The sequence below is a fragment of the Pelecanus crispus genome, chromosome 7, assembly GCF_030463565.1.
Source record: "Pelecanus crispus isolate bPelCri1 chromosome 7, bPelCri1.pri, whole genome shotgun sequence".
Classification (NCBI taxonomy): Eukaryota; Metazoa; Chordata; class Aves; order Pelecaniformes; family Pelecanidae; genus Pelecanus; species Pelecanus crispus.
In genome coordinates, this window is record NC_134649.1 from 35187724 (window position 1) to 35211076 (window position 23353).

At 36.7% G+C, this 23353-nt stretch overlaps 1 protein-coding gene across 1 annotated transcript in view; it reads left to right on the forward strand.

The window, feature by feature from the left end:
* Positions 1–23353, forward strand: part of CACNA1D (calcium voltage-gated channel subunit alpha1 D) — a 208701-nt gene that overhangs the window by 114230 nt on the left and 71118 nt on the right. The window contains exons 10-21 of the mRNA XM_075713577.1: positions 3485–3572; positions 4287–4313; positions 10565–10725; positions 11304–11529; positions 11673–11880; positions 13767–13887; positions 14946–15060; positions 15771–15840; positions 16474–16543; positions 17330–17474; positions 19848–19977; positions 22834–22893. Coding sequence (XP_075569692.1) covers positions 3485–3572; positions 4287–4313; positions 10565–10725; positions 11304–11529; positions 11673–11880; positions 13767–13887; positions 14946–15060; positions 15771–15840; positions 16474–16543; positions 17330–17474; positions 19848–19977; positions 22834–22893 — 1421 coding nt within the window. The remainder of the gene's footprint in view (positions 1–3484; positions 3573–4286; positions 4314–10564; positions 10726–11303; positions 11530–11672; positions 11881–13766; positions 13888–14945; positions 15061–15770; positions 15841–16473; positions 16544–17329; positions 17475–19847; positions 19978–22833; positions 22894–23353) is intronic.

Sequence of the window (23353 nt, forward strand, 5' to 3'; positions counted from 1 at the left end):
GTTCAATAATTCATGGTGTAATTTAGCCTGCTTCTGGATTGTACAGTGACACCAAATTGTCATATAGCAGGATTATGGAATTTATTTCTTCTGACTCCAGCTGGTTAGGACATACCAATGCTGATGGACACGGACTTGCTCTTAGCTGTGCATGAGTTATGTTATGTCCTGGAGTGGAGTGGAGTTTGAAATTGCTGCTCCAAAATCTGAAAACTGTTTAGAGTAAATAGTGAACATTATAACATGAGAAAAACAATCTATTTTTTGTCTGCAGAAATAAAATGTAGTAGTTGATATATTTGACCTATTTTCTATATACTCAGGAAAATATTAAGCTGCATGCTATATGGGTTGTTTATATTGCCTAATGCAAGCATTCTTTTGTTTGAAACCAGTTACCATAATTGACGAGAGCTGATACTATATAGAAATCTAGGTAATCTTTCCAGAAGAATGCAGTAAAATAAGGGCAAAAGGTGAATAAAGAATAGAGAAAATTTTGGTATCTTCCTTTGAATACTGGAGTACCAGTTTAAAGATCTCAAAGCTGGCCTTACTGAGATCAGACAGTCTTTCAAGAGTTCATTCTGTGTGCTGTACTCTGCCCAAGGAACGCTGCCCTTAAAATGGTGTGGACATGAAATTGAGTCCTTCCAAGACTTGCCAGGTTGCTTGCAGTAGCGAGAGTGGTTGTGGTCATTCGGTGCTGTTGCTGTTTTCTTCTGGCTCAAGATTTAACGACTTCCTAGCATTGCTGGAGCTAGACTTCCACATGGTGCCTTTTTCAGTACTTCTGTCAAGTTTTTCTTTTGGCATATAAATTATGGTGTAATGATAGCTGAGTTTCTAATGTAAACTGAACTGTCTATGGTTCTTTTTTTCCTCTTCCATTTTTGTAACACAGCACCTGCAAGTCATTAATAAAGGTAGAGCAATAGCCCTGTCTGAAATAGAGAGTAACATTCTGTCTGTAATTAAATATTAGCAGAACTGACATTGGCTTCAATAGGGACATAATTTTTTTTTTCTTTGGTATTTTGTTTTCCTTCATGCAGTCACATTCAAAAAGGGCTGGTATTTCTTACTGTAGATTAACACATCAAGTCTGGGTAGACTTGAATTAAAATTATATTACTTTACACTTACTTTTTAAGAAATTATTTGGCATGTATTAAAACAAATAGCATTTGTGTGACACTGAGTGACACTTTATGAGGAATTGGATTCTAGGTACTGCCTTTAGATGAGGGAAGGGTTGATAAATTTGAAACACAAGTGTGAGACACGCATTGCACATATAATACTTGCAAAAGCGCACCTAGCTCTGTTTTCATGGCAGCTCTTATTAACAGTGTATGGAAGAAGACTTCTGCACTCATATTTTGGAGTTGCCCATCACAAGTGCTAAAATGTTCATCATTAGGTGTCTATACTGCTGTGTTTCCTAACAGCATGCAAGTCACCCAGCACGAGACAACCATTTCAGTTGTTAACCAGACAGGGAAACTCCTTGCATTTTTTGCAAAAGACCCTGGCGTTTTAAAATAAAACCTATTAGTTCTGAAGATCTGAGACGAAGTCTGAAATAGTTTTGTAATTTTTTTTTTTCCTTAAACCCTTTAAAATTTTAATACTTGAATTTGGATATCATCAAAAATTGTTTGCTTTACTTTTGAATGAAATTCCTTTTGAACTCTATGACTGTAAGCTGTGAAGTTCACACAGGACTAGCAATATTCATTTTTTAAAACCTATTTATAAAGAGAAGTATGATATTAGAATTGAGGCACTTGCAGGTGCTAACCAGGGATTTTTCATATATAAAGCAATTACAGTAATATTTTAAAAGAATCATCAAAATAGAAGAACCTTGTGAAAGAAGGTTTTGCTGTGCTTAGTGCCTGAAGTGCCTGAAGTTTTATTCAAAACACCTGCATGGACATTTTTGATCTTTCTTTGTTATGCCAACTCTGTGTTTAACATTTCATGTAATGGGTACAGATTCTCAGCTGTTACAAATAGTAGCTGAGCATCTAGCCTGCATAGACCTGTCACTCTCCACTTGGATGGAATTGATGGGTATGGAAACCAAACTACTATTTAACACTTCCATGGATCTCTGTGTCGGCGTTGAGGCAATATAGAGGCTGTGCAGAGAAACTGTTACTAACAGTTCTCATTTTATACCTAATCTGTAGACAAATCAGAAAATTCAGGGCCTGATTCCTGAGTCTCCCTTATATTAAGATGTATGTAATTAAGCCTGCTTTAAGCCTCCTTTAGGCTACCCAAATAGTGAGACATCCCTAACAGAAATAGGCATTGTAGCCCTTCTGCTTTCAGTACTCTCAGTCCACAGACATTGGCTTAAACCCTCCCCAACAAAACAAAACAAGCAAGCAAAAAAACCAAACAAGCAAACCATCAAAACAGCAGAAGGTACTAAAATTACTGTAGAACAGCAAGAACAAAAGAAAAGCAGAATATCTTTAAGATACTTGTTTTTCTTTTTCTTGCTGTTCTACAGTAATTTCAGTGCATCTTCCACCTCTCTTATTTTTCCTACTTTATATGGTATTTCTACTGTATAAACCAGCAACATAAATTTTACACTTCTCTTGTTCCTGAGGTTTTCGTTTCATTTTTGCTTTGCAGACATGGAAGTAGTGTTCTGCCCTAGGAAGTACTGAGAACTTTGGCTGTTCATCATTTCCTAACACCGTTTGACATATGTTGTTCTCCCTCTGTATTTCAGTTGATTTGAAGATAAATGGTGATGACTAATTTGCAAATGAGTTTTGTCTAAAAAACCATTAGCTACAATTTCTAATTACTCAGTAATGGTCCGCTATATGCACAGCAATTCTCCATGTAACAAATGTAATAATCCCCTTTTTATTAGTAGTAATTCTCATCATCCTTCATATTCTGCCATTCCCAGTGCTCCTTCCTGTCTGCTCATGTAGGATTTGCAGCCCATTTCTAGCATCTTGCCTTGATAACTCATAAAGGAAGTAAAAGTATAGAGTGGTCAGTATGATCAGAGTGTGGTGGTTCCTATTTTCAGAAGGACTTTGATGGTGTTTCTTGGAATTAGTGAGCATGTTAGCAGCACTTAAACTGCTAAGCACCTCCAAAGTGTTAACAGACTGCTTAATATGAAAGGTCAAAAAATCTCTTTGTTACATGCCCTTTGTTACGAAACTTCTCTACATTGTATTCTGTAGTGCATTTTCAACAGTTATGCTGAATCATTGAAAAGAAACAAAAAAAGCTACAAAACACTTTGGACTTCTGTGTGCTTTCTTTTGCTGTAAGAGGAGGACTGATGAAGTGTCTTAACTTCATCTGCTATTCCTCAGATGTTCCAATCTCTCATTAGACCTGCAAAAAGTGGAGGCATTCTTGCAGTAGAACAGGAGATCACATTCTGTGTAATGCTTTGCTTGGCTGTCAATCTAAAGCAATTTCGGTCTCCTAACAGCAAGCATGCCCACCAGTGAAACTGAATCAGTAAACACAGAGAATGTGAGTGGAGAAGGAGAGAACCCAGCATGCTGTGGGAGTTTATGGTGAGTACATGGGCTGTTTTAAAGTACGCATCCTCATCATCTCAAAATTTAAAAGAATCATTACCTGCTGTTTTATTTAGCCAAAACTGCTTTCAAATGGTCAAGCTTCATATGACGCTTGGGGGTTATTTTGCCTTTCACTAATTTAATATTAGGCCAATTATTACAGCATTAAAGCACTCCTAAAATTCTCAAGTTAAGAAGATATAAAACGATTCAACCAAATTTCCGGTGGAGTCATGTTTTCCTGAAAGCTTTTGTAAAATACAGTTATTGTCCAAAATAATAAGAAAAGAACGGAAGTCCCCTATGACATGTAAAAAGAAACGTTTTCTGTTAAATTGTATATGATCTGGAGAATATGTATTTTTTAGGCAATAACCGAATGTATGGCAGTATTTTGACATCCCACAGTATTCGCTATTTATTTGCTCAGATTTTCATGACTTGCAAGCAGCTTCTACATGAGCAGTTTACTTAGTTTTAAAGGAGATTTCCTTTTTTTCACTTAGAAAATTTGTAAAGCTTTAGGAATGGTACTTCAGAAAATAAATAACAGACAATAGCATTTCAGCATTCACGTTGCATTTTGTTAAAAGCTCGTTTTTATGTATGTGTAATTCCAATGTATTGATTTGCAAAATTCTGAAGAGAATGAATTTGTGTTAATTATTTTTTCCACATTCTTAAAAAGTTGTTTTCCTTTTCTTCTAGTCAAACCATCTCAAAATCCAAGTTCAGGTCAGTATTTTCCTCTCTCTTCATCGCTTTTTTTTTTTTTTTCCCCCCCTTGTGACTGTCTGCACATCATGATGATCTCATATAATTATTCTCTATTTACTGTACTTTAAATTTTACTGTGTGAAAATTCTTCCGAACAGTTACTGGTGAATACAAAAGTAAGGTATCCATGAACACTTTTGGAAATCAAACTCCCTGATTTACTTTGCTGATATTTGTGGCTCTCTTTTCACTTACTAGGAGCATTTGGGAATATGAGCTTCTGTTTTCGATTGCAGAAGGGAAGTGTTATAAGCAAAATAAAGAATTAATAGTCCTGATATTGTAGACACTGGATGTCCCAGTACAAAGCCAATAGGTTTCGTTATTTTGATTTTATTTTCCAGTCTTATTGGACGTATATTTAGTAATTAGAAAGGATAATTGCAAACACAGAAGAGATACCTCTTTCTGTTTAAAAAGGTTAGGTTACTCCATGAAGGAACAAAAAAACCCCCAGCTATGTGATTTAAGGTAAGTAGTCAAGTGGCAGACTCAGTGAATCATGAAGGGCAAAGACACTCCTACAGTTGCAGACAACCCACAGGATAAATATTTTTCACAGAAAATTTTCAGTGAAAAGAAGGGACAGTCAAGAAGATTGGGCAACATCTGGCAGCAGTTTTGGCTGGAATCATTCCAATTTTTTAACCCTAGTAAAACTGATTTCAGTGTTGGATGTATAGCAAGTAATTCCTTGGTAACAGCAGTGTATTCTCCTTGCAGCAATGAAGAGGAATAGCATACCCAGGTTTATTCTACTAGCCTTACTAGCTCTAATGACCTACCAGCGCTGACCAGTTGCAAGCAGTTGGAGTGGACTTGTGTTCCTTCTGAATAATCTTCTTTCTTTTTTGAAGAAGAGCTCCCAGGCAGCAGTTAACTGGTGCTTTTCTACACTGAGAGTTTTTTCATGTGATGCTATGATCAAGCTTTATTTTGTCATCCCTTTCAGCCAGCAAACTGGTGACAGCATATAAATGTGCCTCACTCTGCTGAAGAATGTGGCCAATGGAGTTCTGGCCATTTAGGATGATAGTGAATACACAACTAACTTTTTAGAAGTTTCATCATTAGTTATAAAAGCTGTATCACTTCTTGTATGCCTTCTGCTACAGAAACTGGCCTTAGGTGCACCAACTGAATGGACCAGTTATGTCCATGTGGACCTTTGAGCTTAACCATTCCTGAGAATTATGAGAGATGAGACTGCTTTTAGCTTAATAAAGTAATTCAGTGTGCTAATGGTCTGTAGTTTCTTTTGCCATTGCTTCCAGTTATCATAACAGTAAAACAAATGGAACAATTTGTTTAGTAATTCATTAGCTGAGGATCCCAAACAAGCATGATTATTTTGAATCATGAGATTGTCTCCAATCAACCTTAGAGCATACTATTTATTGCTATGAAGCCTACTCATGCTGGTTTTAAAGGAGAAACTCAAATACGAAGTGGTCACACGAAACTTTAAATACCAGGCAGTGCTAATAGACTGCCATTGTACTACATTCTCCAAGTTCGGTCTGTTTGCACAGTGGGGACTCATAGGTTCATTACAGAGAAAGCAAAGTAATGCCTACATTCTGAACCATGCCCATTATTCATATTTTAAGGAAAAAGAGAACTCCAGAAGCTCTGTTAAATGAAAGCTGCTACGTCATCTTTGAGAAAGGAAAATTTCTACCCAAACCTGATGTTTTTAATAGTCCAAGCAGTGAGCAAGAAGCAGTCAGTGCTATCCATCTCTACAATCATTGTTCATAATCAACACATCAATTTGAAAGAAAACTTTATTTGCAAGCCAGAAAGTCCCCAAAGTCTCTCCAGCTGTCTAGATTCTGCTACTGTCCTAAATGTCTTTTGCGTGAGCTCTTTGATCAGAATCTGTTCTTGTGGCATTAAAAAACGCAAGTGACACAGAAGTTCATTCATACATGTATTGCTGCATTTATTCACAGAAGCTGTGGCAATTGGCAGTGTGCTGTGTCTCTCATTTGGAAGTGCTTCAGGGGTCTGCAACTGTTTGAGGTCTTCAACCATACTTAAACTTTTTAAGCTGAATTTGGTAATGGGAATTCCCCCTTCAACTTTCACATCTTTACTGGTAGCATTGGAGAAAGATCTATCCCTTTTAACTTAATGAATCCATGCGAGGAGTAGTTTTGAGGCAACAGAGCTCAAAATTATAGTTGTGCCATTGTCTTCCAAACAGATGTGGCTTGCACCATGTCCCAAATCCCTAAAAACAGCTGACAACATCTGTTATCAGAGAGAAAAAGCTCTTTGAAGAGCTGCTGGCATTGCAATGCCACTAAGAACAGAGTGTATCTGCTCTTCTATCTCTATAAGGATCTGCAGACTCACAGTTCTCATCCCATTGCTTCTGGATACCTAACGTCTCATATTTACAAAATCCATTTTTCTGACATGTCAGAAGAATGTAATTTTGGTGTTTTTCATTGGAATGAGTAGTTTCTAAAAAGCTCTGTTTACCTAAAATACAGAAGCTCTCAGTTCTGCAGCAAAGCCCTAGATTATGTGTTCAGCTGTCAGGGACGTGCTAAATCTTGGTCTAATTCTCACTCTTCTGGCCTGATCCTTGCTCCAACTTCGGGAATGTTATTCTACAATGGCAGTACACTGTGTTTCAGGGAAAAGTAAATCAGGACGTAGCTTAACAAGGATATTGGTTTGACCGTGAATGTCTTTGCCTTTGGATCAAAACAAAATGCTTTTTATTGCAAGCTAGCCTACCTGCTGTACCACTAGTGAAAATAGAAGTTAATCCTTGGAAATATGTTTCTATACAATCGGATGGGTACTTGGTCAAGAGAATTATGTCCTAGCAATTATCTGCCAGTTTATTAAGTGAAGGTGTATATCAGCCACACACTATGCTAGGATATATATGGGTAAATATGATCTGTGCTGCATATTTGTAATCTTCCAGGTGGAATTTGAAATGTTTTGATACTAAAACAGCTGTTTTTTCTCCTCACATGGAAGCAACAGATCTATGATTAGAGGAGGATGGAGATCTGCTAGTTGAAGAGATTTGTGCACGTTGTCCTCTGTGAAGATCCTTCTTTTTAAGAATTAGCTTCCTCATTTGTCAGTATGATTATATGATCACATTAACCTTCAAGTCATGCTAAAAAAATGGTACTATGCCCTAAATCCTGTAACTTAAAAAATGAGGAATGGAAGAATAATCTCAAAGGCTTCTATTTTTTTCCATAATGAGTGAGCTCTCTGGTGCAATTCTTCTGTCCCATATTTTATAAATAAGAGTAGTGAAGTCTAGGGTCTCTGCACAGATGTTAGCACCCACAGTTACAGAAGATTCATCTTGGGCATTAGTATTTACCTCTCTGTGAGCTTGCTAGTGAAAATACGAGGCATGCCAGTTTCGCAGATACAGGGATTATGCATGTGGTTCTAAACAGTTTAGAAAAATACCATGTTATAATGAAAGGCTGCTGATACAAAATAACCTGAAAATGAATGTTCCTACCTTTGCATAGGTCTAGTAGTGATACACAAACACACATGAATAGCAAGTAAGCAAACTAAATAGATTTTGCATGACTGACTGACACTGAGTTCAGTTAGACTGAGTACAAGGCTGAATTTCCCATGTGTGGATTGAAATTTAAGACCAGGGCCTAAAGGACCACCTAAACATGAATACCTCAGTGAATGAAAGTGAAATTGGGAACACATCTGTAAGAATAATGATTTGCTCATAAATATTTATGAAGAAAAAATGATACATTATTTAATGAGAACAAAGGCAGTGAATAATTTGGTTTGTTGTAACAAACTATGTCAACTATAAGTGTCCTCTGTGATTTTAGTATTTATTCAACCACTATATTTTGTGAAAATGCTTGATAATTTCATGAAAGCAATATTATATCATTGCAAATTTATGAAAATGGAATTTCTCTTCAAAATAAAGGGTACCTTTCATTCTTCCAGAAAAAAAAAAAATATGGTATTTGGTTAAAACTAGGAGGGGTGGTTACTAAAAAATAGAAAACTGTTGAGTGAAAATAGTGTGATTTGTTTTCCTATTTTATATATTTTTATATATATTTTATATAGCTGCAGGTCTTCCTGGCACAAGAGACCATCTACTTCAGTCTGTTTCTTACTATTTATTTCTTTAATTGTACCAATCTAATGAAGGTGGAAAATTACTCCTATTATCCTTTTTGAATTTTTGCTTTATTTCTGTAGGCTTTTTACATATGCTTATATTATTCATACACTTCTACGTGTGAGTGCCATTGCATACCCTTTGGAAGCATTTTCATATGTGTACCACTATTTTGTCACTGATTCCGTGGACCTTTCTGGGGGAAAAAAAAGCCCTATTGGCTTCAGAGAGCTATAAGTTACACAATTTGAGACTGCTTTTGGCTCCTATTAGAGCTATCCAAACAACATTACTCTTGTCTCATGAGACTCTTGTCTGTAAGTGTAAAAAATGGGTGTTTTACCTACCCAGGGAGTGAGCCATCCTGATGATGGCCATGGACGTAGTGCTGTTTAGCAGGGGACTGGCAAGAAGAAGAACGTTCTTGAATCCTGTGTTGCTTTAGGTCAGGACAGGATATTTTTCCTTTATATGGTTAGAAAACTGCAAAGGCTTGAAACATCTTTGTACTGATGTCTGAAACCAGTATTAATTTCCATTACTACAAGTACAAATTTAAGGTGTGTAAGGAAAACTCAGTTACTGCTTGAATGCAATGCCAAGCTCAGTTATTTTTATGGTGGTCTTACTGCATATTGGTTCTATTTTCTGAGGCAGATTTAAAGCATTTCTGATTTTATACATACTAAATACAATACCTGCTAATTAAGACACTGAAAGCATTAAGAAATCCACCTAGTTATTTGTAACAATTTTCAAAAGCCATAGTTCCCTGTTTGTGGTAGTGCCAAAAGGGCTGTAGTGCCTTTCCCCTGTCTCAGCCCCTCATTCTTCCTGCTCTTTCTGGGATGCGGCAATACAATGAATTGGATCAGACAAATGACCAGCTAAAATCAACCCAGAAAAAAAGAAATTGGTTTCCACCAGTCAATTCGCAGGTCTGGCTCACTTCATTAGGACTAGTTTTGGTAAAAGGGAAAGGAGAGAGCAGAACAAGGAGGACAGACTACCCCTTTCCATCACAACAGATTTATGCTAGCCTGGCTTGATAGTGAAACTATAGAGGAAGAAACTTATACATGCACCCTCTCCTCAGTTCTTTGCTATTTTAAGGCTAGGTCAAGCTTCCATTGGAGTCTGTGCCTGCTTTGTCCCTTGAATTTTGGATGAAGCAGTTGTCAGTTCCTAAAATTTATTATCTGAGTCCACGGCTGTAGTTCTGGATGTGTGAATTTCATATGCTTCCCTTTTAGCTGATATCAAGTGCTTCCTAATCCGTCTCTTCCTATGACCCAGCAATATATTTTCTTTCTGTTTCACAAATGGGAATGCAACCCAGGGAGACTAATTGGTTTACTAAAGTTCCCAGAAGTGAAGCAGAGAAATTAAATCTAGTTTCATGAGTCCAAAGCTAAGCTAATACACTTGTCTATCCAACTCATATCTAGATAGGGCCTGTTTACTTTTCCTTGATTATCACTCTTACTCATTTCACAAACATGTGCCTACTGACACAATTTCAAGGCACGTCAGTAGAAATTTCTCGGAGTTGCTGACTGAGATTTCTAACATTATAGGGTAGATTTGTAAGAGTTGACCTCAACATTCCTGCCTTGTTTAATCCTGCCAGAATTGTGCCTGTGGTTTAACTCAAAGCCTGCATTTTCAGACTAAATGTTATTTGAATTCTAAGCTGCTTGCTGGCTTTTCTTTACTGCTATTAAGTGTATGGGGCCTGGGAAGACAGATATATCTTGTTACTCAATGAAATATTAAATGCAACTTAATCTAATTATGTCACAGGCAATTAGATTCTCCAAAAGTTGTGGTTTACATCTAAAAATCTATAATGAAATCTAAAAAAGGAATTAACACTCCCTAATCTACAACTGGTAATAATTTACACAACTAAGTATTGCACACATATTTATGAAAATACACCTGCTCACACATACATACTTGCACTATGTTTTCTACACAGAAGAAACCCTCCTTAAGTTCATATGTGTTTTCTGTATAAGAATAAATTTGTTTTTATTTGAACTTTCAGTCGACGCTGGCGTCGCTGGAATCGATTTAATCGAAGAAAATGTAGAGCTGCAGTAAAATCTGTCACATTTTATTGGCTTGTTATTGTCTTGGTCTTTCTGAACACATTAACTATCTCATCGGAGCATTATAATCAACCTGACTGGCTTACACAGATCCAAGGTACAATCAAAAATTATTTGTCCTGTTTTTGACTATGGATACTTGCGTTCTATCAGTGCTTACTTTTGTACTTTGCCATTTTGTTGTTGTTTGCTGTCCTGAAGGATATTCAGCCCAGCCAAAGATACAAGAAATGACTGAACATATTTGATTTCCACAACTGTAACACGGCTTAATGGCACACCAGCAAAAAACTGGCAATACTAAATTGAAAATACCGGTACTTTTATTGTTAAACCGTGCTTGAAAGATGAAGAAGGAAATGGTAACTGGCACAGCAGGACATGCTGTGGGCTGTGTTGCTTAAATTACAGCGTGGACTCAAGCTGTGAGTTGAGCAGCTATGAACTGTGCAATGGATTGGAAAGATGAATAGTTTATAGGTGGCAGGAAGCTTTACATCCTTGTGTAACTTTTGCCACTTAGGCATCAAACTCAGTCCAAGATAAAAATGCAGTACTTCCTTCATAATCAAAGGGCTGCGAACTATTATAGGTACTACTACTATGTTAAAATAAAAATGGAATCTATGAGACAATTCAGGAATGTCTTTTTTTTTTTTCAATACTTTCTTCCAGATATCGCAAATAAAGTTCTTCTGGCTTTATTCACCTGTGAAATGTTAGTAAAGATGTACAGCTTGGGCCTACAGGCTTATTTTGTTTCTCTTTTTAACCGCTTTGATTGCTTCGTTGTTTGTGGTGGCATTGTTGAAACCATTTTGGTGGAGTTGGAAATTATGTCACCCCTTGGAATTTCAGTGTTTCGCTGTGTTCGTCTCCTGCGTATTTTTAAAGTAACAAGGTAAGATTAACTAATACTGCTAACTTTAAGGATAGCTGAAGGGTGATTAGCAATTCTTTTGTAATACTTCATCATGCGCTGCTCTTTTACTGTTTTGTTTGGGTTTTTGTGGTGTGTGTTAACACACGCATTTTAATTTATAGGCACTGGGCATCCCTGAGCAACTTGGTAGCATCCTTGTTAAACTCAATGAAGTCCATTGCTTCACTGTTGCTTCTGCTTTTCCTCTTCATCATAATCTTCTCGTTGCTTGGAATGCAGCTGTTTGGAGGCAAATTTAATTTTGATGAAACTCAAACAAAACGGAGCACCTTCGATAATTTTCCACAAGCTCTTTTAACTGTATTCCAGGTAACTTTCTTTCATCCTGTATGAAACATTTTACCTTTGATGATCAACAAAACTGTTTAAGTGATCATGTTGCCTGAAAATAAAATCACAAATACTATTTATTCAGTTTACTTTAAGTAGCATTCTGCTCATTAAATTCAGTACTCCGGTAACTCTGCACCATTTGTACCATTTGTTTCATGTCTTACTTGATCTATCTATGCAACATAGCTGTCATATTACTTCACAAAATTGAATCTCCTTTGTCCATCAAATACAAGACTAGAAAAAGAGGTGGAATGTTATTTTTATTTTAATCAAATTGTTTTCTTTAACTTTGTTAGCTATATAAAAGTTCAGCTGTTCCCAAGCAGGAAAAAATGAGCAGCACTGTAACAGTGCATATTTGCATATGGGTCATATCACTTAGTAGAATATAAAAATAAGTATGAATTTCTTTAAAGAGACAGTGTAAGGTTTATTAAAATTTTAAAGCAACTTGTCTGTTACTTGTGAAAAGATAGGGCCATACTTACAGTTTACTTTTTTTACTTTTTATGATCCTTTTTTTCAATTTTCCCAATTGGATACAGGAATTAGGCTAATTGTTTTAATCTTTCTAGTCATTTTCACATTCAGCTTTGCACATTACCACAGTGTTTGGTTTCAGACATTGTAGGTGAGTGTTTAAAGCTGACCCTGCAAGACTCAACTTTGTGTTAACTTCCTATGTCTTTGGTAGAATTTTCATCTGGTGGCCGCCCAGAGCAAGCAAAAAAAATCTTTCCATGTAATTTTAACATAAGGAAATCTTAATGAGAAAATTCCTTAAGAGGAAAAGTGTCCACATTTGACCTGACACTGGCCCTTTAAAAAATTAAGGCTGTACTTTCAAACTCAGTTGGATTTTATTCAGATTTTAGGCTGCCTCATCTTCAAAGGAATGAGCCTTCCTTCAGTTTCAGAATACACTCAGGAGCAACCAACCTGCTGGGTGCTCAACAAGTATGAAAATCAGCTTGATAAGCTTAGGTCTCCAAAAATGAACTTCAGAAGTTGGCATGCATATAATTTTCTTGAACAACAACTGAATTACTTGCAAGGAAAGTCAGTATTACATGTTTTCTCAGAATAGAACTGAAAATTTTTAAGTTACTTAGAAGTACATAAAGCGCCCCTATAACCTGCATTGTAATAATCAGAATTTTGTTGTAGTACAGAAAAAGTGGAGTAGCCTTATTGTAAACTATCCTTTTAACTAATCAACAGATTTCTGTAAAATTCTTTCAGACTTCTGTGAAATTATGTGAAACAATAGCCAATAACAAACTCATGTAATTCTCCTATAGCATTGAACTCTATTCAATTTAAAATAGCTACCATTTCAAAAGCTATAGCAGTAGTGTGTGTGTATTATATAATTTATGATAAGGCTGCCAGTCCCCATTAAAACTGAAACTGGGTAGACCGGTTTGCAGGACTAACAAATGGCATACACTAAAAAAGATTTTTGGCCAATATTTAAAAAAAAAAAGAACCTTAAAACATATACTACTAGTGATGAACATTTGCAGGCATTACTACATACGTGGCATTACTGAAAGTAGGGTTCTTACTTTTGCGTGCCAAAATCAATAAAATTATAGGCTTCTATTTTTATTATTTTTGCCTTTGAAGTTCAGTGATGTAAATGTGTAGCATAAAATAAAAAAAAAGCTAGTAGAGTTAAACCCAGGCTTTCAGAAGATGCTTATTTAAATGGAAATTTTAAAACAATGCATGAAAAGATTATGGTATCTCTTTATATATACAGAAGGTTAGCCTTATTGTGTATTGTGGTCAGAGGAAACTTATTTCACTATTGCTCTTTTTGATGTTGAGTTACTAATAATGTATCTGCTTCTTAGATTCTAACAGGTGAAGACTGGAATGCTGTTATGTATGATGGCATAATGGCATATGGTGGCCCATCATCGTCAGGCATGATAGTCTGTATATATTTCATTATCCTCTTCATCTGTGGTAACTGTATCCTTTGCAGTCACTGGAAATATCTCCAAATGGGGCTGTGTGCCAGGGACATACGCAAAATTTCTCTAGGAGGGAATAAATTGCAATGGACATGCAAGTGCTTTCTGCATGTGCTAAGTCCTTTAGACTTTGTACACCCATTCCCTAATGAATGAGACTCTGGTGATCTCTGAGTTCATCTCTGGCCACCACAGTGGCAGAAATGAGAAAATTTTTTCTTCCTTCAGTGGGAAAACAGCCCACTGTTTCCATTCTACCTGCCTGTCTCTATTTGACATATCTCCCTTTGAAAATGCGTGGATGTAGTCTGATCTCTATGGCAGTAATTTTCTGTTCATCCTTTTGATGCTTGATATAGCCCTGTTAATTCTGACACACACTGACAGTGGAGCCAGTGATCCACTGTATAGCGGAGGGATCAGATGAGAGAAATCTGCACAGAGAAATGTTGAGTCAGTTAGGATTAAGTCTGCTGAAGCATTCCCCTTCCCTGCCTTCAGTGTAGTGGAAATACTTCCTTGGCCCCATGTAATAACAGAAACCAGTGTCATTCTCGGAAGTTCTTAAAAGGTCAGAAGGTGATAAAAAGGCAAAAACATTCTACTTTCTGTACTATATGGTACTTATATCAGTATTTGTACTTAACTGATATGGACTGAAGTACAGAATTTGATATGGATTGTTGTAGACGCAGAAGATAGTGCATTATAAAAATGAATTTTTCAGAATGCCTGAACAGTCTTCACTTTTAATAGACAATTTCGTATTTGAAACTTGCTCAGGCTAGCATAAACTTGAATTTCATTTATTTAAAAAATACGTCAAGTATTCTGCTATTTTGAAATCAGTGACCCTAATGGGTCTCTGCTCATTTTACACCCAGTATTAATCTAGTCCATAAATGAGTGTTGTTTCCACTACACTCCGGCATCATAAATTTCTATGCTGTAGGTTGGGAACATGCGTTTTATATCTCTCACATTGTCAGTGTTTATGCTGATAATAAAGCAAACAAGTATAGTGAGGCATAATGTCCTTAAAATTACTTGAAATAGATATCTTGCTAAATGTCTTCTTGGCCATTGCTGTGGATAACTTGGCAGATGCTGAAAGTCTAAATACAGCTCAGAAAGAAGAAGCTGAAGAAAAGGAAAGGAAAAAGAATGCGAGGTAAAATAGCATGGGCATGTTGAATAAGCAGGAGAAGGAAGGAGGAGGGTACTGAATTCTTTCATAACGATTTCCTTTATATAAATGTTTTTACCTTCTTCAAAATTTATTGGACTCAGGAAAAAAATGGAAGAGTTTACCTAGACATTAAAATAAGACCCAATTAGTATGATTTTAGGTAAAAGTTGGGTAATAATTGGGAAAATGTGACATAATGGTATTAAGTACATGATGATAAGCCAATTGATATTTAAACATTGCAGTGGTAGGATTTGTTGAACAATTAGAACAAGAATGTATCTCTTGTTGCCAGTGCACAAATCCCTAAGGAATCAGTTCTCTAAGCCTTACATAGACAAGAAGAAAACCTTCATTTGAAATCAGTGCAGGCCTATTGAAGTCAATGCAAGATGTTTGTGAGTCCAAGGGCACAGTTTATCCCTGTAGAAAAGAGTAATGACCATGCATTGAATTTTTTAGGATTAGCTTCTGAAATTGTATACAAAATGATAATCTTTTAAATGGATTGTTGCATTCAAATGCAATAGATTTTATTGCTCTGACACCTGCAGCTGTGCAAATCGTTTTAAAGATTTTACTATATGATTTCAGGTATGCTCTCTTAACTTTTCATAGAACAGGTATAGTTCACTTAAATTCTTCTGTCTTTATATGACATGCTTTGTAATTGGTGTTGTATTGTTTTGTAGAAAAGAGAGTCTGGAAAATAAAAAAAGTGAGAAGCCAGAAGGTGACCTAAAGAAGCCCAAGGATAGCAAGGTATTTATTCTAAAAACTGTGTCTTTTCTAAGAAGTAGTTTTACTGATTTTTCTAAGGAGTACTTTTCAAGACTGCTCTGCATTGTACAATTTCTTCTATGAACCCATCATCCCTACATTTTTTTTTCCAGGCAAAGAAAGCTTAGTTCTGATGCTTTGCATCCTCACAGAATCTCTTAACCCAGAAAATCCTTTTGGTTTCAGGATATCCTGAGAAGGGAAGCTCTTAGAGCATGAAGTAGTTGATGTTAGAAAAATTTGATGTTATTTTAGGATCCCTATAGGTATTTTGCCTGATAAATCCAATGGAAGAGATTAGCGAATGATAAACTCTTAGTAGAATGTTCAAACATTCTTGGTAATTTTTACCAAAGCCTGTTTATTATATTCTCATTGTGATCTACACAGCCAGAAGAATGTGGATACTATAGAAAAATCATCTTTTAAAAATATGTATTAAACTGTCAGCTCACCTCTGTTCTCAGAGTTACCCTGTTTCAGAAAATTCAGACTAAGCATAGGGATCACTTCCCTGACTTCAGAGGCTTATTTGGTTTGCTTTCTGTTGAACTTTTTACTCCAAGCTATATTTAAATTTATTTTTCTTCTTCTGCCTCCCTTTCATTGCTGTAGGTGACAATTGCTGAATATGGAGAAGGAGAAGATGAGGATAAAGATCCCTATCCACCCTGTGATGTACCAGGTATGTGACTACCAGCCAGAAGACAAACACATTTGTTTGCTGAAATATTGTAAACTTGCTCTTGCTGAACACTGAATCAATTCCTTTGAAGTCGTGCTCTGTTACCAGTGGATAAATGGACCTGTAAGCTGCTAAGTGTTATCTTCTGCAGCTTCCTAGACAGCATATGAGAGTTAGGACTGTGAGCCTGAAGACTGCTGTGGTAATACTATCTGGATGTGAGAGCAAATTCTAAACTTTTCTGAAATGTTTGGCAAAAAAGGCCATTCTAGCGCTGATGATGTTTGAGCACTTTCGCCTTAGCTTCTTCCAGTCCAGTGAATGTACTTACCTAAAAACCAGTTCTGTCTGATTGTCTGGATGCCTGTTACAGAAATCCACCCTACCTTTTGAGCACTCGGTGCTCAACCAGTGTACAGAGCTCAGCACCCCTACAACACAGCTCAGGCACTGACTAAAGGTCAGGGGCTGAGCTTAAGTGGGGCTGCAGAGCCCATTTGCAGGGGGTGTGAGGGGAAACCCCAGATGAGGCTGGTCAGGGCCAGTAAAGCCTACTAGTGCACTCAGGGCACTTACGCACATACCTATATATGCACATAAGCATGTATATAAGCTCATGACAACTATATGGATGTTCATATATTGATTCATGGATTTTTGAAGCCATGCCATGAATAAGTATTTCCTATTAGCCATATATATTTTAATACAAGCCATGCTTTTATATTGTTATGAATAAAACCTCAATTTTTTTTATTTTATAGTAAAAAAGTGTTTAATTTAAAGTAGGTGAAGATGAAGAAGAGGAGGAGGATGAACCAGAGGTACCAGCAGGCCCACGTCCCCGTAGAATATCGGAACTAAATATGAAGGAGAAGATAACACCGATTCCTGAAGGGAGTGCCTTCTTCATTTTCAGCAGCACCAATCCGTAAATATAATTTTGAGAAATACTGGTTTAATTCATCAAGGTTTAGCAGTGAAGGAACAGACCTCCTTCCAGTGAGGCTGGGAATAGAACTCCAGTACCTTCAACAGGAGAGAGATTGGTGTCTCTCCTAAAATTTTCTGAATTACTTGGTAAATGAAAAGAATTTGATAAATATATTAATTTGCTTCCCACTGGTGAAGATAATAGCATTTTGTACATATAGTCTGTCAAGTCTGCACATGTCTGAAAAGTACCCTTTAATGTATATTAACCATTAGTATGTTGGTCACTGGATATAGGTGTGACACAAGATCTGAGCATCTTCTACATGAGATAGGATTCCTAGTGTCGTGGTTTAGCCCCAGCCAGCAACTAAGCACCACGCAGCCGCTCGCTCACTCCCCCTATCCCACTGGGATGGGGGAGAGAATCAGAGGAGTAAGAGTGAGAAACACTCCTGGGTTGAGATAAGACCAGTTTAATAATTGAAATAAAGTAAAACAGTAATGATAATAACAACAATATAATAATGATAATAATAATAACAATATACAAAGCAAGTGATGCATAATGCAATTGCTCACCACCCGCCGACCGATACCCAGACAGTTCCCAAGCAGCGATCACTGCTCCCCGGCCACTCCCCCCCCCCCCCAGTTTCTATACTGAGCATGACATCATATGGTATGGAATAGCCCTTTGGCCAGTTTGGGTCAGCTCTCCTGGCTGTGCCCCCTCCCAGTTTCTTGTGCACCTGGCAGAGCATGGGAAGCTGAAAAGTCCTTGACTAGCATAAGCAGTACTTAGCAGCAACTAAACCATCAGTGTGTTATCAACGTTCTTCTCATCCTAAATCCAAAACACAGCAGTATGCCTGCTACTAGGAAGAAAATTAACTCTATCCCAGCTGAAACCAGGATACCTAGTAACCCTAGGAACCTTTGTGGAGCAATACAGGTGAGGAAGGAGAAGAGAAAATGAGAGAGACAAAAAGAGAAAAGAAGGAGAAAGGATGTATACATTCCTCTTGTGGTAACAGCATTTTCCTAGATTCAAACAAACACTGAAGATAAAGACAAATTATTTCAAAAATTATGAACAATAATAGTTGGATTTTGGGGGGAATTGGAGTCTTTCACCGCTCAGTCTAACTCCAGAGTGGTTGAAGTTTTACACTGATGAAGAAAGCAAGCTTCAGTAGTCAGTAAAAGTTGTTACTGATTGTTGGATGGAAGTGAACAAGTGAACTTACAGGCTGGATATAGCTGTTACATTTATATATAGCAATTTCATGAGCAGTCTTAGAAGGGAGCTTAAGAGTTATCTGGCATGGGAGAATGCTGTGTTCTCAGTGGTAGGGGTCATCACAATTAAGTTTAGAAGATGGTGTGATGATCAAGATACAATGTTTTGGGCTGTATCTCATTCATCGCATGGGTTGTCTAAAGCTCTTCAGAATTTTCAAACAAACTGGAAGGAGCGCTATTTAAACTAGTAATTTTAAGAACACATATACTGAATGCAAAAACATTAGATTTGTTGAACTTGTCAAATTGCTTTTGACCTCAACTAATGCTACATGTTGTCAGGCCAGAATGGCCATCTTACTTAACTAGGATACACTATACTCAGATCATCTGCTTAATAACAGAAGAACAAATTTTCCCCAAGAACCTTCTGATTCTTCCGAAGAATTTAGACAACTTCAGTGTTAAGTTACGAACCTGATCCTGCCTTTTTGCCAATTTAATCCTGGCCCTACTCTACCAAGGTGCTTGAAAGCATTTGTAATAACCTTGGGCTCAGTGACTCCAAGCATATGTACAGTTCCACTTCATGTTATGTGGCTGAAACTTAGCAGTTCTGTAATCTTCAACACCCACTTGTCCTATAATTCTATAAGAAAATCTTCACAGGACATTCTGATTTAGGTTGAGTCTCTAAGTGGCACAATGAGATCTGCAGCCTAAGCCACATCTCACCATGTGAGTATTTTTGACAGCTTTAATCAAACTGGGAATCTGAAATGACTTATTATCTAGCGTTGGTCTTTTAGACATTTGCTTCTGTATGTGCACAGTGGTACAAACACTGGAACTTGTAGTGGCATTCACAACCCATTGAAAACCAACATGAGCTGAGAAATCCTCTCTCAGATTCCTCTGATAAGTGCATCTTCACTACAGGTGGATTGGATTTTGAATTTATTTACATTTTTAGAAATCAGAGCTATAGCTTCAGCATTTGTACTGTTTTTAGCTGCTGATGGTTGCTGTGTTCTATCATTGTTGTCAGAGTCATAGAAAACATGTATATTAGCCATCTGCTGAATTCTGTTTGCACACGTGGTATATTTTTGTATCTCTTCTTCAGAATTCGAGTGGGATGCCACAGGCTCATCAATCACCACATCTTTACCAATCTTATCCTTGTGTTCATCATGCTGAGCAGTGTTTCTCTAGCGGCAGAAGATCCAATTCGCAGCCACTCTTTTCGAAATAATGTAAGCCCTTAATTTTTATGTCTAAAGATAAATATATCCTCACAGGATAACAATCCTTTGGGACTAGTGCCTAGTTTTTAATTGTCAAGTTAAGAAACTTTCCTCTTTCAAGTCATACATTTCTATGTTTTTGCTTTAAAACCCATAAATCTTTAAAGACAAGTAACTTTATTGGTGGAACATCATAGGTAGTAGAACCATTTATTATGTACCTAATGTTTTTCCTTTGTTGGCTATTAATATATCAGAATAAAATATGCTCAAGCTGAGCATAATCTTTACAATTTTCATATTTTTTCATAATTTTCAGCTGGCATACCTGATATGCATTTCCTGAATTGCTCTTAGTGCCTCTCATTGGTTGATATGGATTTAAAAATGCCAGTTAAAATTACCACTGTTCATAACATGTTGGGAATAAACTCTGACCTGTCCTCTCTTCCCCTTCATTGACTCTATTAAATGGTCTTGGGGAGCTCAGAGTATCACTCTGTTAGTGAGTGTATGCATTTGTAAGGATATTACGTCTTCTTTCAAAGAAGCTAGTGTGACCACACTAATGAGTTTGAGTACCACCACATTGGACCTGAAGACCGTTGGATACCCAATTGGCCAATCAGAAACTAAACAAGTTTTACTTTTTTCTAAACTCATATGTAAAATGAGGATCAGAGCATGCCCAGCTCTTGCCTTGATTCAGAGTCAAATGCCATTTCAGCCTATATACAAACCCCCAAATTTGGAAGTGTTTCTGCATCCTTTTTTAGATATACTTGTAGAAACAACATGTTTGTAAGAATATTAATTTCAGAAATGTCTCTATTATTGAATAAAAGTGTAGTTTATGTGGTAAGTAAACATCTGTGTTCTCCTAAAACAGATTTCTGAATCCCCCATTTTATGTTCTTAATATAGTAGAAAACTTGCCTGTTACTCAAATGCACAATTATTAGACAAAGAAACAAAAATAAATCCAGTCTTGTAACCACTAATGTTTGTCTTACACTTGTTGCACTTATATTAGCAATGAAGCCTCTCATGTTATTGTGAGTTGTGCATGCTTTAGATTAGGTATGAAATAGCTGAGATGATGTGACTTGGTAATAGTCTGTGAGGACTTTTGGGATACTTTGACAGAACTTTCAGGCCTCTCCTGTCTTAGGTATAAATTGATCTGTAGACATTGCCATGGAGTTAGAGAAACTTTTCCACCTCTTACAGGAAAGATGGGCCTACTAGGTCAGTAGGTGTTGTATGCCTCTAGTTCTTGCTAGTGTAGATGCAGCCTCTGAAAGTCCTCTTTTGGCTTTTGACATTCTCTGAACATTTTTCAGTAACATTAGTAAGACCCAAAAGTTAAGACTTTATTCAAAGGTAAAAAGAGGTCAAAGCACAAAGACACTCTTCATGTACTATTCAGTAGAGCTGTGTGCTTCCCATATCTATAAAACTGGACAAGTGCAATCTGATGAATAAATCTAATGGATAAGAAAAAGAGAGCTGGTGGGCAAGACTGAAATTGTTATTGTAGAAATGGCTTGAAGGGCTGATAATTGTTTTTGTAGCTAGAGGAGTACTAGGAAAATGTAACTGGAGAGTGGTGGTAACTGAAAAGATTATTCCTATTTGGGACACAGACAGGTAAAATGTGAGAGTGATTTCAAGAAGGCATTGCCCTCTTGTAAATATTTACAAATGCACCAGACCTGCATATTTTTCTAGTTACTACCTTGAATGATCAGGTTCCTTCAACCAGCCAGCTCAGCAAGAGAATGAAAGTTTACAAACTGGAATGCCTTTAAATATTTCCTTTTAACTCTAGAATTAATTCCTCAGTGATTAATCTTTGTTGAATGGGTTTAATATTTGCCTGTTTTTTTCAGTCACAGCAAGGGACAGAAGGATGTGATCTTCAACTGAACATGGACAAAAAAAACCTATTTCCTTTTATATGATCTAATAGGAATACTGTCCTTGTCTGTTGTCTATTTTATTTCTCCTTCCCATTTCATTAGTTGCTGAGCCACAGGCAACATGTTTCTGTGCACAACTGTTTGCCAGATGGATTGCTGGATCCTTGAAACTAAACTAGTACCCTACTGCAGTGCATGTCGATCACTAAATTAGGTGCTAGCGATATGGCCACCTTGAAAGGGTGAAATCTTGGCTGTAGGGAAATACATGGCAGTGTTCCTGTCGACAACAGTGAGGTCAACATCACATCCACAGTCTTTTTAAGTTTGCATACCACTCTGCATCTGTTGTGGGTTCTTTTAAATTTCATATGAATAAATCACTGCTGTATCTTCCAAGTTCAAGAAAAAAGAGTTGTAGTCCTGATTTTAAGTGATTTAGTTATTCGTTAATTTGCTATGTGACACTCTAGCCCACTCTATACAGGAACAATATAATGTAGCAGAATGTAGAATGGTGTGCAATCTAGAAGCGTCCATTGAAGTTTTATTTTGTGATGCAATACTTTGGCTAAAAAAAAAAACCCAAACAACTTATTTTTAATAAGTATTTATTCTTTGTGTAAGATTCTGTATCTCTGCTAAAGGCTGAAGAAAGTACCTGTGAAAGCTGAAAAGAGGAAGGTCTGAATTGAAAGTGTTGCTTATTGGGTCCTGTTAACTCTTTAGGGGTGAAATCTAATATCTAAGCACAGTGGCATCTGATAAATTTTTAAGCAGATAAAAATGGTTGCATAACAGCTGGAATTTTAAACTACTTTGTTTAAATTACCCATCTACCTACTTAGATTAAGATTAGTAGGTGGTGTTGTGCATGTGGTCTAAATTGTAAAAATTTATTAATAGATGGATTTCTTACTGTGGCACATATTGTACCTTGCAGATACTTGGTTACTTTGACTATGCTTTCACAGCCATCTTTACTGTTGAAATCCTGTTAAAGGTAATGCATTGTTAATTGATCCTTGTTAGCTCAAAAGCAGCTTTAGCAATAATGTTTGTAACTTTTTGTTTACCTTCCAGATCCTAGGGTATGCAGATTATGTCTTCACTAGTATGTTTACATTTGAGATCATTTTGAAGGTAACAGGTTTTTAAAGGAAGTTTGTTTAAAAGGATTTTCCTTGTGTGTCACCTGCCAAGAAAAGGCACTTGAAGTGTTCTTCGCCTTTTCTCTACGCGATCAAAGCTAAACTCTTTTTAAACCAGAGGATTTTTTTATTTGACAGTTCCTCATAGTTTTGATTGGTTATTTTTTACCATTGGGTGCATGAAGAAGCTGGTTTTTTATCATTACATCAATTTAATAATTCATTTTTTACCCTTTTTAAACTTATAGTTGTCAGAAAAGGGAAAAATAATTCACTGCGCATGAGCTTTTCCTTCTCCTTGCTCTGGCACTT